General features: G+C 43.0%; 1 protein-coding gene across 1 annotated transcript in view; it reads right to left on the minus strand.

The window, feature by feature from the left end:
• Window positions 1-16,037, minus strand: part of HS2ST1 (heparan sulfate 2-O-sulfotransferase 1) — a 72,170-nt gene extending 56,133 nt beyond the window's left edge. Inside the window, exon 1 of the mRNA NM_204481.2 lies at window positions 15,807-16,037. Within this exon, the coding sequence (NP_989812.1) occupies window positions 15,807-15,930 (124 nt within the window). The 5' untranslated portion in view covers window positions 15,931-16,037. The remainder of the gene's footprint in view (window positions 1-15,806) is intronic.
• Between the last annotated feature and the right edge of the window lie 161 nt (window positions 16,038-16,198).

A 16,198-nucleotide genomic window follows, 5' to 3' on the forward strand; every position in this document is an offset into this window, starting at 1 on the left:
CCACTTTTGAAGTTATAAACCAATAGGTTGGAACTCAATGACCCTTCAGGTCTCTTCCAATCTAAACCATTCTATGATTCTATGATTTTTGTTCATTTCTTACACTTGTACAGTAAGCATTCCTTGCTCACTTTTTCCATGCTAGACATGATTTTTTTTTTTTTTTCCGGGCTTTTACCTTTCATTCCCTAACATGGTTTTCCAAGTCTGACATGCCAAGCTCTACTGAACCATTGCTGTGTTCCTTTCATTAACCCCAGAACTCATGTATCTTTTCCACTGCTATAACTTTTTCCAGGATGAAGGGCAAAAGAGGACAATGCAGAAAAACTGCTGTACCTAGTGGAAAAAGTCATCCTTATCTGGTTCTTTGCTTGTTCTTATTTTGGTCCTTTGTTTCTGACCATTGCTGTGCACTGAACTTATGTTTTCTCAGAGCTACCTTCTGCAACTCCAATACCTTCTTCCTCAGCAAGCACAGGTAGTTCAGAGTCTAAGATACGTTAACCTGGGATTTTCTCGAACTACATTCAGACATGACCATATTGAGCTGTAACTATCACCTGGTCATCTAGTATTGAGATGTTCCTCCCCTGAATACTTATTGTCAACAAATGGTCATTTCACAATGTGCAATAAGCTCTAAAACAGTTTTCAGTACAAATCACAAATTACTACTGCTAAAAAATGTCTAATCATGGTTCTCAAAAGATCCTTCCCCCACAGCTAGTTAAGAGAACAGAAAGACTTATTACAAACATCACAGATCTCATGCCTCACTACCATTCAGCCCTTTCTCAGAAGAAAAGTAGCAGGAATCAAATGCAAAGAAGGAGTTGCCCGCAGAGATCACACCATGTGGTCCTTTTTCAAAAGCCTACACAGGCCCTAACACTCAGCAACTCCAACTTCTCTACTCCAAAATACATTAAAGCAGCTTCTAAGTAACAGGTTTTTGTGTTTTGTTTCATTCTTGAAAAGTCTTCAGAATTTGAGTTTAAAGACACATAGGCATATACGTTTATATAAAATGTATTACTCAATGTACTGCTCTATCCAGTGTGACTATATCAGAAACTTAAGAATGTACGATTTTGGTTAGCTCACAGGTATCACTGACCTCCCCAAGTGAAGATGGTACAAAAAATACAGCAACTACTTCTCCTGCAGTGAACAGAAGAACAGCACAGTGGCAATGGAGAAGGGGAGGGGGTGGAATAGCAAATTCACTGTCTAGCTCCTACCTCACTTCAGTAAATCTGTGCCCAACATGTCTTTACATTCTGTGCAACAATACATCTGCTTTATGTTTCATGTTCCCTCGATAACATCACTTTCTGCAAGAGTTTATATTACACCAGACCGCATCATCCTGAATTAATTCAGTTTCCAACCATTTGTGACATTATTAACCAACTGGTTTCCTGTGCATTGGGTAAGATGACGCATTTTGGACACCTGAAGTTTTCAAAACCTCCAACCATCTGTTTTATAACTTTTAAAACTTAAGCCGTTCTCCTAGTTTAAGTTTCACCAGAGTAGAATTTATGAAACATGGTTTATACAGACATTTCTACAGTAGAAGTATTTGTTAATTTAATATTAAATTTATACGGTGTCCTTTCCAAAATAGAAAAATCTGTTCAGAGGCTGTAAATGTAACAGGCTGCTCAAATTACTTAGACCTGAGTTCCTATTCCTCTTTATAGCCAAGCTTTGCTTAAACTTACCACATACTCAGAGTAACAGCAAAGCCTTGTTACAACAGCTAACATTGTTATCATGACTAATAATTAATATGCAGAAGCTTATAAATTCATTGTCTGGCAAAGGGGGTAGGAGAGAAGGAGAAATTGTCTTGTCCCTTTTTCTGGGGGAGATAAGTTTTCTTATATTTATCACCAATGAAGAGAACTAAAAGTTGCACTAACAAGAATCGTGTCGGTTGTTGGCCTGTGATAAATGGAAAATCATGAGAAAAAGGAAATGGAAATCTGCATTCATACAGGGGTTACTCAGCATCTCCTCTCTCCCATTATTCTATTCTGGAGCAAGTTCGCACTACGCTCCCAAGGAGCATGACTAAGGAATCATGGTCTGCCAGCCATCCCCACGGGAGTCAGGGGAGCTTTCCATTTCCAGTACCTCATAAGGGATTTTTAGAGAAGTCCCTCACTGACTGCTGCAAGAATTCCAGTAACAGAAATACTGCGGCAAGTTTTCCACTTAAACAGTAGGGCCATATATTGTCATTAGAGAAAGAACTCTGTTAAAATATGACCAATTTCAGCTCTGTGGTTTCAGATCAATATAGCAAGTCTTCAAGGAAGGAATAAGGCTCCTTGAAAGACGACATTTCATCTTTGCGGGGGGGGAGAAGAAAAAAGTCAATACAAGAGGTTGCTTTTCCAGAATGTTATGAAATGTTATCATCTTACAAGCAATTTTACATGTCTTTTCTGTTACCAGCATCACTTACAGTATGCTGCTCTCCTTTGCTGACTGTATTCAACTTACTGCTGAATATGTGGTATTCGAGCTGCTCACAGGAAGAAGCCATGGAAGTGTCAAAGCAGGTTAAATTCTTCAGACAGCCAGTGAGCTCCCCAGAGTGACAGACGGCTGCTTATTTAAGGAATAGAGTAATAAGCATAACACATTTTTCCATATACACGTTAAACACAGGAAAGTCTTTAATAATACAACTTTATTATTAGGCACCGAGAAGAAATTATATACGGTCCCTGAAACAAAGCCATCTGTCTGGCAAATATACATTTTGTCCTCTGAAATATTAGTTTAACAAGCTTAGTTTCAATTAATCTAAGAAGTATGTAACTAGATAAAGATTTTATTTCAATGCCTACTGAATATAGTTACTTAAATAATTATTAATCCACATGTTCTGACTAAAAATATTTTATTAAACCATTGTAGTTGAGATGAAATGAGTCCCTCAGCAGCAAGATGCATATAACACACCATTGGAAGAAATCATTCTATATTCTGCATAATGTATAAAGGAACAAACAGTGCAGAAAGACCCATAAGCCCCTCTAAAAGTCTGGAAGTTACTCAGGGCAAAACACGCTCTCTACATGACACAGAAGCCTGTTTATAACAACGCACAAACAGGCCGGGTAACTACTAAAATAATTCTCTAAAGGGAAAAGTGACTCTGTATTTTAGAGAGAAAAGGATCAGAAGTACAAAAGGATGGGGAAAAAAACAAAAAAAAACTCCAACCGTCCTATTAACACCGTGTAATTCCACCAAATCATACATGCAAATTACTTATTTCTCGCTCTTTAAGCAGTAAAACAAATAGCATATGCACACAGATGATATGAAAAGTGTTAAATACATCAACTTTACTTGATATCACAGAATCCCCACAAAGCCCCGTAAGGAAGGACAGTTACAAGTTTGTCTGGCAAGGTGTGTGGTGCCTCTTAAAATGACAGACTGATCCTAGGTACATTTACAGAAAAGAGGGCAACAGAAGACAAAACTTGTTTGCTTATGCGGCTCTGTCTGAAATTCCAGCTATTATTTGCAGTAACTTCACACCACTGGCACCAACCTTCTCCCATCCATCATCTCCTGCGTTGCCATGAATCATCACAGGACACCACAGCACCTGCTTCCAGGACAGACTCTTTAAAAGCTGTGGGAGAACTACTTTCCCAACAGACTGTTTTATTGGATTGTTACTCCATGTTACAGGGCTGCACTTTACAGTCTGTAAAGGTTGCTCTGTTCAGTCAGTGCTTCACAAATTAACCTGTAAAATAGCAAAAACCTCAATAAAAAGCGTTCCTCGTTCTCACATCACAGCCAAGGCTCACAGAGCATAACAAGGGGAAATATCCATCCAAAAGGCAAACAGGGACAGCCACTCATGGCTTGCCACTGAAAGCAAATGGGATGAATTTTTTCTTAGAAAATGCCATTCCAGCAGATGGCACTCATAAGTTTTCTTATTAGATGTTCACTTCAAAGCCAAAGAAAAGAACAACCAAACCCAATAGCCACTTCTCTGCCAGAACAAAGGTTACCTCTTTCACAACCAAATATGAAAGACGCAGCCACTGTGCAGTTTTATCCCAACTATAAAGTAAAAGTACAAGCCAAGGCTGCCACCCAAATTATGAACCTGTGAGCCTACCACAAAGTTCTCAAGCACCACTAACAGCCTCACTTTTTGAGCAAAGCAATCACATTTATAAAGAAAAAATAAAATAAAATAAAATAAAATAAAAAGCACATTAAATTCACCTGAAATAAGCCTGCAGTTAAACAATCTATTTAGAATGCTTATCATCCAGCCAATGCTTTAAATAGCTACTACTACAAGCAAAACCATGTTTAGCCCCAAAACACTGGTTTAAGTCTGGAAACACATCTACTGCCCTGAGCAAAACTGGAGGTTAGTTCTTATTAGTTGCTCTGTGGCTGTAAAGTGCAATTTAGGAAGATTTCTTTAGATCAGACTGCACCTTTTATTCAAAACAGAGAGAAAAGAATCAAAGCATAGCTAATTTTCGCATTCACAAAACCCGTTCTGCTGTCAAAGCAGCAGAGCACAATAAAACAATTGCACTGAAACATGTAATTATTGCAGCAAGCCCAGCCACAATTTGGCAATGCGTCCATTGTTATTTGTTTTCTAAGGGAAGTGTTAGAGAAACTAATAGCCACAACTATCCAGTAAAACCCTTGGCAGCAAAGTCATATGCTCTGATATACACACACACACAGATCCTGAATGGCACACCTCTAGAACTTTGTGCTTGGTAATAATTTAAGTGCCACATTTTTTCCAAGGATGCTGGATTACATGTAGCAGATTTTTACCTTGCATTTCAGTGAAACGGGAAGCTGTAGTAAGCTTAAGGAAATTAACCTCCAATCAATTTGTCTGCCTACAAACACCTTAAAACAAGGATGCTTTGTTCCCACACACAACAGGACAATCCAATCCAAACCTGAGTGAGGATCTCCTATGGACAAGACCAGGACACAAGTCCTCCACACAGGCTATGTTCCCATATTCAATGCCACAGTGTGCATTATTTCAGTGTGCATATATTCAATGCAGTTCCTTAATACCCTGTTACAATAAAACACTCCACAATAAATACAGCAGGAAGATGCAACTTCAGTAGCACCCTCTGTACAAGAGGACAGCAAGCTTAGCCTAATTCAAAAAAATCAATGTTTTTCCAGTCCTTAAACATTACAGCTTTGAGCCCCTCAAATACCTGGTAGCAAAAGCTTTGAAGAACCAAAAACAAATACTTCATTTCTACGGTTTTATGTCTGTACTTGGTTAACCCATATCAGTAGGATGAGCTCCAACCTACGCAGCAGTTCTGCCTGATAGGTATCTGTGGCATTTAGGCGTTCTATCATGAAGCCAAATACTTTCGTCTCTTTAGCAAAGGCTGAGGGATGAACAGCATTTGCAAGAGACCAGCACATCATGGGAATCCATCAAGGCCAGAGAACTTATCCAGGAATTGATTTGGATACTTGAGAGGATTTTCCTATAGGTTCTCTCCCCGTACTAGTTATCTAGTACTAAATGACTGTTTGCATGGGTAAATAGTGATAGGACAAGAGGGAATGGTTTTAAACTAAGGGGAGGTTTAGGTTAGATATTAGGAGGAAGTTTTTCCACACAGAGGGTGGCGACATATAGGAACAGGTTGCCCAAGGAGGCTGTGGATGCCCCATCCCTGGAGGCATTCAAGGCCAGGCTGGATGTGGCTCTGGGCAGCCTGGTCTGCTGGTTGGTGACAGGAGTAAGACAGTCAAAAGTTTATCCTGTTTTCCAGTGTTCATCCTTGAGAAGTAAGATTGCAAACTCCTTTAATATTTAAAACCTTTCGCCATTATCTCCAGCAGATCAAATACATTATACTGAAATTCGATGGCACCAGCTTAAGATCTACAAGTGCACTACACCCCATCACTCACCACAAACCAGTACGTGCTTTTGACTGCAACGCTGACCAAAGCTTTCACTGGTCAGAGTGCGTATGTTTAGAACTCACACATCATCACCTCCAACATCTCCAGAAAACATAGAATCTGTCACTCCATTTCTAAAGGCTTCCCCATCCTGACCTCCCCACCCCCATGGCTCAGAATAAAAAAAAAAAAAAAAAAAAAGGAGAAAACTCTCAACATCTTCATTCCTCCTTGACACTTTCCTCCTCACTCTCAGTATGTGAATAAATTGTCAAGTATTTCTCTTCCCTAACTCTTATCTCAAGAATGCCTTGCACCTGCACTCTGCAATCACACATAAATAGGCACTAAAAGCCACTAGAAACAATGCTTTGGATTGCTCCAGTGACCACAGCTGTTTACAGAAGTGCTTGCACAAACATGTTAGCAAGACCATGTTCGTCAGAGTATGGTTTGGAAGGTGTACACAGGAAAACCAGAAGAGGATACCTATAAACATTTTACTATTTGATTTATTGTTTCTTTTTTAAATCATTACTCTGGTTTTATGGTTGCTTATTTTATTATTATTATTATTACTATTTTTTTTCCCCCACACCATAATGGCGGAGGAAACAGAAACAAGTACAGCTCCTAGTTGTTAAGCTAGAGGAAAGCCAACCTTGACAAGAAGCAGGTTCCCCAGTACCGCATGCCTTCTCACTGGGATCAGACGGGCTGCAGACAGCCTGTACAAGTTGTACAGATCCTCACACACACACCCCTTCTACTGCTTATTTGCCCTCTTTGAATGTTCACCTATAATATTCAGCTCTAAGTTTAACAACATGCCTACAAGATAAATTTGCCTGTAGGCCAAATGCATTTACTATGCCTCATAAATAGCTAAGGAGCCTTTCAACCATACTCTACTGATTTTCTCTGAGTTGGATGAGGGGTGGCTGCCCCTTCCTGACCAGAAGCAAGCATATGCCATCCCTTCAGCTGCAGCAGCTCAAACCTAAGGCAGGGCACTACCTGGAGTCAGGTGTGCTCCCTGCCCAGCTGGCAGCAGGGTGCCAGGGGTGCTGGAAACAATGCCTGAAGCTCCCAGGGCAGGCAGCTCACAGCCAGACCTCCAGATGTCCTGCCTTCCAGTCCTTGTATGCATCTCTGTGATTGTGGAGTGATTTCTGCAGTGAAATTGCTTTCAATCTCACCTCAGAATTCAAAACTTTGGAATAAAAACTGCTCCAACCAAATTTCATGGAACAGCTTCTATGTAATATTAACTACTTTGACCACTAAATAGTTTCAAAGATAAAATTCAAATGTGTGCTAGAAATGGCAAGTTATGAACACTGCAAGACCTAAATGTACACTTAAACAGGTTTTTCTGGTCCTTCAGCCTTTGCTTTTGGCTCGGAGCACATGTGTGGGGCCACCAGTGGTTGTGAGCTGCTGCTCCAGGCACAGAACACACACTGCAGGCCTCCGAGGGAGGAGGAGGAGCACCACGCTGCGGCACTTCTCCCAGCAGAGAACACCCAGACTTCTGCACATGCAGTAAAGCACACAAAGTCCTGACACAGAAGGATGAATCAAGCAGTGTGCCAGAATGTTGAGGGTTTGGGGTCTTTTTAAAACCCGATCAAGCAAAATGTGAAATACTCCTCTGCTGAAGATAACCTTAAACCTCAAACGCGTCCTATTAAAAAAAAAAAAAAAAAGAGGAGATGCTGAAAGTTTTAGCTGTGCTTGAACCACAGCAGCTGCACAAGCAGTATGTTAGTATGAAAAACTTAAGAGGGATACGAGAGGGAAGCCCAAAAGTACATGGAAAATAGAATTTAACATAAGTTGGAAGACAGTCAAACCAGAAAACATTCTGCTTCTACTGAATGAACGCATTCCAAAAGGGTATTCTGTAGGCTAGACCATTTCCAAAAAGCAAATACACATTCACTATTGAAATGCAACCTTTGCAAATGGAATGATGTTCAAAAAAATATCCCATCCAATTCTACTTCACACGCTTTGAAGTAATCAAATTGGACAGCAAGATCTAATCGCTTCCTCATAAGACAGCAAACCATTTATTAGGCACCGGATCTTCAAAAGATCGCCTTGTTGGCAGCATCAAAGGTAACAGAAAATAGTTTACCTGAAAACCTATTTAAAAACAGACTAAGTTATTTTCAAGTAAAAGGGAAGGCCTCTGTAGCTTCATTTTACTTTTTCTTCCCCAAAGGAAATTAAAAGAGGGGCAAACAACAACACCAAGATGTTCAGTATTTCTGGGGGCACTAACTTGATTAAGAGAAACCACTGCAGTGCCATGGCATCTCACGCAGTCCATCTGGTAGCATGCAACAATAGCTGTTTCACCAGGAAAATCCACTTTAAGAGCACACGCTGCTGAGGGTGTACTGACACTTACCACTGCAAAGTTGGTGGTGGGAGTGCAGCTGAAATAGGATTCTATGAAGTCCACCATCCACCACTGGGATACAAAATGCCTTGCATTGTGACTTTGTTTCTAAAAGGCAGATAATTCGTGTACCACAAAAAAAAAAAAAAAAAAAAAAACCATACACTATCTTTGTATCTGTGATCAAGAATCAGTCTGAGAACCTAACAATGTTTAGGCCAACAGGTGAGGCGCAGTATTCTCGTCCTCCTGGTTCAGCATGACACACCACTTAGATCACAGACAACAGAAGGACGTGACTGCCTTCAGCTTCAGTAAAAATTAATCCCTGTTTTCTGAAGGAACCAAACCCCTGAAACCAGATCTTGCAAAATGTCATTTCCTGCTCCCCGATTTACCTGTCATTCAAACACCAAAGGAGTCACAAGTCCTCGACTACTGCTTTGTGCTGGTGACACAGCGTGGTCCATGGAACGTCACTGTAAGATTCTGTCATTTTCACAGCACACTCTTCTAAAGTTCATTCCCTATGACTCTAAATTTGGAAGTCCTTCTCGGAACTGCATGAACCCTTTGTCCCTGACCATAATCAATCAATTGCTGGTTAATATTTTGTATATTAAAAGACATTGCAAATGCCATGTGTTGCAAACAGAGATTCCTACTACTGCAAAATCTCCTCCGAAGCCCCCACAGACTCAGTGCAAAGAAACACGAATATTTCCAAGGAAGAACACACATGCTGTTTTTGCGATTGTTCTGAATATTTTCAGCAACAGCATTTACAGCAAAGATAACAGAAATATTCAAAATGCGGAGACACCCAGGCAAAAGGTTCAGGAGGAAAATATAGAATTAAATTAGCTGGAAATTCCTTCCCACTTCCCAGAAGCTCAGAGGAATGAGCGTCATCCCTGCTCACTTGTTACCATACCTCCAACTTTCTGCATGCTCTCAGCAGCTCCTTTGCACCTTTGTCAAAGTGTAATGAAATAGTACTGCCGTTCAATCTGTTGTCTTCAAAAGACCAGTCCTATACTACAACATAAAGATATATATATACACACAGTGGCTGAGAAATATACATCCATACATGTGTTTTTTGTAATTATAGTGCATATATATATATTCCCAATTCTTCCTTGTGTACCTTATATGTGTATGCTTATACATAAAATAGAAAATAAAACAAGATCTTCTTAGAGGAAAAAAAAAAAGCTTCAGAAGTAAATGGGGAATATATGTATTTTAATTTAAGAAACCTAAGATCCCATCCCCGCACTCTTTTCAGTTTTACAGCAATTATGCACAAGGTTTGCATAAACACTTCAAAATCATCAAAAGCTGTTTTATCAAAACAGCACTTAAGTTTTACATATGTTTCAACACAAATTAGTATTCTGAATTAAACAGCAAGTTGACAAAAATTTGGACGTCAGCTGTCAGTCATTTTAAACTCTAGCCAGATATAAAGAGGGGACTGACATAAGGGAAGGCAGATAAAAGACAGGGCCTGCGAGATGGACAGACTCTTTGCAAATACTTTTGGAACGTAATCATCTTATTCTCTGGCTGCCCTGGACTCCTAGCTACTCACCATAGATTTTATCACTACAGGAAGGCTTGAATAATAATTATGATAGCAGTAATGTTACTGGAGCACGGGGATATTGCAGAGTAAGAACGGTAACACACCAAATACCAGAGACAACAGAAAGACACAGATGCAGTTTGGGTTCCTGCAGACAGATCTGCAAACAATACCTCTATGATATAAAGAGCATGCTTCTACCCATAGGAAGCTAAAACATAGCAATTCATTACTGGGGTACACGAGGGCGCTGAACATGAAGACAGCCTCTGACACGCAGGGGCAAAACCTGCAAGGACACTGATGTCCTGGCAGCCAGCACGTTCCCATCACATGCACGTATGAGGGGTGCCTTCCCTCCCCTACGAGGCAGAAGGTTGCTCTCAGCGTGGCCTTTCCCAAGATGCTATGCTGCAGTACCACTGGGCCACGAATTTTCAGGGAGCAGTGCAATGCAGCAGGCCTGACCGGCTCAAGAAGCAGGCAGCACAGCAGAAGGTCCGGATGAAATGCTGCTGGCGGGACAGGCTGCTGCCAGGGTCAGGAGGTGTTCAGGGAAGGCTGAACCAGCCGGCCAGCCTTCAGATGCCTCACTCAGCACTCACTCCCTTTTTCACTAAAACTTTCATCTGCAATAGTTTTTCCAACCAGAAACACAGCCGTTTAGCTATTTTTCATCACGGCACTTTCATCGTGCTTGCTAAGTTAGTATTTAAAATATATAAACAAGGAAATAGCACCACATTTCAAACAAAGCACCACTATTTTAGTACTGTTTTGACAAGGTTTAAATACATTTCATATAAACAACAACTACAGGTTGCATACAATTTCATAAAGTAGCTGCATTTTCACTCAATGAGATGGCCATATGTGGACTACTCCATATGCAAAAGCCATCTATTTCCTAAACAGGAACAAGAACTTGGGGAAAGGCGCTCATTAGCTGAACACAAGATCAGTCTGGACAGAATAACTAAGAGTGAGCAGTGACTCATGCCAGCAGTAGATATGAAATTGACTTGCTCGTGTGCTGTTCAAGTATTCCTAACTCAATAGCCAGGGGCAATACAAAGCCGAGCAAAAGAATGGAATCCATCTGCAAATGCATCACTTCGCTGAATTAAGAAAGACAAAGAAATCCCAAGTCTTGTTTCACTTCAGATGTACAAGATAATCTGGAGAGGATTCTCTAACCTGCTACGCTAATTCCAAAGCTTACGTAGTTTAACAGGAGCTGTTTGGGGTGTCAGGTTTTTTTAATATACAAGCAATTTACATTATACAAAATACATGATCAGTCGGTTTAAACTTAGTGGAGCATCTGGGGGTCTGTGGTTTTCTTTAGGTTTTGTTTCATCTTAAAACAGTTTCTTTGACGATCACCTCCTTCCACTCACTCAATTACATGAAAATTCTAGCTGCCTCTGCACTCAGAGGTAGAGAAACAGAGGGAGCATTAACAGCACTATACCATAATATCATCGTTTCAGTTGCTTTATCACAGAGTAAATAAAGTCATTTTAAATGACTTTCTGATTTCCAGTAGCTGTTACCGCTTTTACAGTGCCAAGCACATCACTGAAACTGGCTAGGTATTGCATTACCGAAACAACCCAATCTCCTTTCTTCTGTAGAAAACAAACGTATGGAAGCACAGGGCAAAGTCCTTTACAGATGTGCCATTGAGTTTCACAGCCTTGAACTGATTCTGTACTGCATAGCTACCATTATCAAATCTGTGATACTGCACTAACTCACAAAGAATGTGGTACCTGCATTCATTCCATGGCCGTCAAAGAAGCCCCTTCTATCCTATGCAGCTGACTGTAGCCATGGTTCTTTTTCAGGGTTTCTGTTGAAGATGGTATTACAGCTCTTTTTGCTCTCCTACAACTTCACACATTAAAAAGCAACATATGTAGACATGTAATGATTCAAGCCTGGCCTCTTCCAATGAAGAATCTAGAGAGACAGCGCCTTCTCTGGAGATTACCGCATCCCGTGCAGAACGTGGCAGGAAAGACAAGAGCCGTACGCTCTATCTGATTTCTCAAGTCCATTTCATTTCTCAGAACTGCCCTCAAAACATCTTTAACAAAAATATCCCCTTGCCAGATAGCAGATGCTGCTGTGAAGAATTATTACAAGCAAAGGCAGAGTGTCCACCACATCACTAAATCTTTTTTCACCATGGTGTGAGGCCTGCAAACTACAAGCAACAACACTAGGTTTCTCATGCACAGCTCTACAGAAGAGGAGAAAGGAAAAAAAAGCAGAACAGCAGCACCTGTTTTATCTTCTCTGCTGAAAACAGAGATACTGGAGTGCCAGCAGAAGGGGTGAGATCAAGCCTCAGAGCCTGTTAGTGAGGCTGAATGGTCTTGGGATGTGCTGGAGAACATGTGCTACTATGTACCAGTTGGAACTGTACTGATTTCTGAGAAAAAAAGTAATAGCAGTATTTGCACTATCCATTCCCAGTAAAATAATAAGTATAAAATTACAAACAAAATAAAGACTTATACAACTGCTCCACTACACACACAATGGGAAGCATAAGTGTAGTATGGAAGTTCCAAAGTGTCTGGGATGAGAGGAGGAGTGCTAAAGGGAAACGGGAAGGGAACGGAACAAAAAAGCATGAGTGCACCAGCAAGGCCAAGCGTGAGAGCCTTTCACTGGCTGTAGGCACAGTGAGAAAGCAGCACTAAAACTCCTATTTCTGGAAGCATAGCATATGAGCAAAGAGCTTCTGAAGAGTGCCTCAGGCTGCTACGAAGAAAATAATAACTCTGTTGCCCAATAGTTATATTTTAAAGAAATGCTGGTAAATTATTTGCATAGCCATGCATAGCCAGAGCTACCAACAATCAAACTGTTCATAAATAGGATCCAAGTATAAATAACACAGTAAAGAAGCATGCATGCAATGTTATGAGGGACAATTGAAGACATTTTCTGGGTGATTTTCCAAACACACACAACTGGCAGAACCAGTGACAGTTGGGCTTCTTTCCGAATGAAAGAAAAATAAATAAATTAGTGCAACATCCCCAAAAAAGTACACAAACACATTTCTGGAAAGCTTTGGAAGTTAAAACATTCGGCTGCAGAGGTTCGCTGTGTATCTGCACGGTGTTTAGAACAGGATTATTCCAGCAGAACCAACCGATGAAAGAAAAAAATAATGCAACCTTGCAACTTGGCCATCAATTAATCACTAATTGTGTTTATTTTCCTTGGTTTAGGAAAATAACCTTGGCCTCGTACGTACTGAAGTAACACATTATGAGCCTGAAGTTTGTTTGGCACTTCGTAGAAGGGCTCCCGCTGCAGAGCTGACCTATGCTTCAACACTGAAGTCCTGCCTGGCCACAGCCTGCCCATGCTGCTGATTTAGCTGCCTGTGATGTGCAAACTGGAAAATAATACGAACAATGAATAACTGTATGTACCAACCTCACCCAAAAGTACTTGAGATAGGACTGTGACAGGCCCTGCTTGTGATCTCACCCCCACAGACCATCTGTAAAGAGCTTAACAAGTCCAACAGCAGCAAAGGGTTACAACAAATATTTCCTTTATTTTTGAATTAGAGTTATCTGCCACATGATAAAGAAAACCATGGGTTTACACATACATTTTTAAACAGTATTACAATTACAATTTTATCAGAGAGAAAGATGCAATATAAGCATTTTGATGGCCGTGTGCTTCTATTTCTAAACTTCACAAATTAAAAATTATCAAGGGTGACTGAATTTTACTTCCGTAAGGGAATCACACTTAAAGGAATACAGAGGTTCCCTCTCTTCCCCTAGAAACACACTCCAAGTTCACATCACAGTAAGATGCTTAAAAATGTTGAACCGAAATTGACCCTTGGATCAACTGTTTGGTACAGAAGCAGCAGTTACCCATTTGTGAAGAAACTGAATGCAACTCAGTCAGAAAGTCGGACCAAACGCTATTAGACCTGTCGATAAGATTGCAGACTTATTCCATTTGCTACCAGCCCTGAACTCGCTCCCCTTTCCTAGCCATAGGCTAATCCTCACAATTTCCAGGATGACAGTTCATCATCCCATGTATTCACGCAAACACGCAAAGTTCAAAACCCAGCACCCAAACCACATCAAGTGCCATAGCACTCCCAACACCAAGAGCCCAATGACACATAACCAGGTCTGCTCCATTACCACCGCACCACAGCATCAATGCTTCTTCACACACAGAGCCACTCTGAAGGAGGCAGGGAGAAGGATGGAAGTGCATTAGGCCAGCTCATTAGTTCGACCCAGAGAAAAGCATTTTCCGTATTACAGCTCCGTAGTAATACCATCAACACTGCCAAGCGATTTCTGCAATGAAGCACTAACATTCGCCAGTCTTGAAATATACACCAAACATGTAAAAAGGAGACATTCAGACAGCGAGAAGCTCTTTAACAAAGCATACGCTCAAGTTAAAAAACAGAGCCTGAGCTCAAAGCTGTTGCAGAAAGCCCTTTTTCCCCTCCTTAGGCCGGTTTTAGAGAATCACTGGTAAGGAAATCTTCCCATCATGCCTTCAATAGAGTTTACAATAGTTGTCCCTTCTTATGAAATCAAATCAGCAGAACGCAATAATAAGATGCTTTTCCTACAGCAGCATGAGCTGCGTATTTTAATCCTCCAAACGTTGAACTTATTCATACCTATTGTGTATCTATTGTGGAGGGAGAGGAAGTCTCTCCAGCAAAACTCTATTCTCACTTTGCGTTATGCCAACCCTCCCAGTGCCAGGAGCTGGATCTCCCCAAGGTAACTGTGCGGGTAATGGAGGCACCAAAGCCGCTGGTCCCAACCAGTCTAAAGCAGGTGGATACAAAACACCTCTATACCCGGAGCACCAACACATGCTCGGAATTAACTTTCTATTTCTCTCATTCTCCTCCTCAAAATTTTGTTTACAGCTGTTGTGATTACGCTCTGATGATAATTACGACACATTTTCAACTGAAAAATATGCAGAGCGCAACCACCCCATAACTCGAACAGCTGAGCGACGCCGCTCGCAGGGCTCCGGCCTCCCACAGCCAATTCCAGGTGGATGGGAGAGGAGTGCAGAACCGTGAGTTCCCAGAGCTCAGCCAGCCCAGCTGGGCTACGCCATGCGGCTCTGGCCGTGCCATGAACTTGGGGGGGAAGCTCGTGGTGCTCACTGCCCGCTCAGAGTTCGAACTCAAGTTCAACATTATAAAGGTGCTTTGATTCCTCCGAAGTTGAAGCGTTTGTGGTCTAAGCACGTTATAAAGCCAAACAACACAGGACAACACTCCAGCAGAGCCCATCAGACAGCCCCCCGCACACCGGGCCTCCCCTCCTGCGCTGCGCTCTCCGGTGCACAGAGCCGGCTGCGCGGGTACGTGCTTCACACCCTCGAGATCCTTCAGCACTGTGCGTCGCACACAAGTTCTGCGGCACCGGTAACCAAGCGCAGCGTCGCTTACCAGGCAGCTGTCACCCTGCAGGGCTTTCCAATAGAAACGGAGGAACAAATCTCACACCGGAGTTCCCAAGCCCGTCGTTTAACCGCAGCTCCCGAAGCCGCGGCCCGCGGCGGCGCCCCGGGGCAGCTCCCCGCCGCCAGGACGGCGCCGGATCGCACACAGCCGCGTTCCGTTCGGCGCCGCACGGCGCGGCCCCGGCTCAGGGGCACAGCGGCGGAGCGCCCCCCGCTCGCCGGGCCGGGCCCTCCGCGGGAAGCGGCCACGGGGGCTCGGCTCCGCTCCGCTCCGGCCCTCCCCGCCGCCCGGCCCAGGCCCGCCGCCGCTCGCTCACACACCCAGCTTGCCGCGGGACTCCTCCAGCTTCTGGATCTGGTTCTCCAGGAAGAGCACCGCCACGCCGAACACCAGCACGGCCAGCAGCTGCAACTTGGGCGGCAGCATGATCCTGAGCAGCCCCATCGGCAGCCCCGGCGGCGCCGCCCGCCCGGGATCACGACATAACGCGGGGCCCGGCCGGGCGGGCAGGCGGGAGCCGCGGCAGCCGCCGCTCCGACGGCGCGAGCGAGGGGAGGCGCGCGCAGGGCCCGCTCACATCGCCCCGGCCCGGCCCCGAGCGCCGCGCGGCCGCCACTAACGCGCCCCTCCCCCGCCTGCGCGCGCTGCTCAGCAACCGAACGCCCGGCCGCGCGCCCGCCCCCCCCCGCCGCCATCGGGCGGGGCCGCCTCC

Source organism: Gallus gallus, chromosome 8 (genome assembly GCF_016699485.2).
Source record: "Gallus gallus isolate bGalGal1 chromosome 8, bGalGal1.mat.broiler.GRCg7b, whole genome shotgun sequence".
NCBI lineage: Eukaryota > Metazoa > Chordata > Aves > Galliformes > Phasianidae > Gallus > Gallus gallus.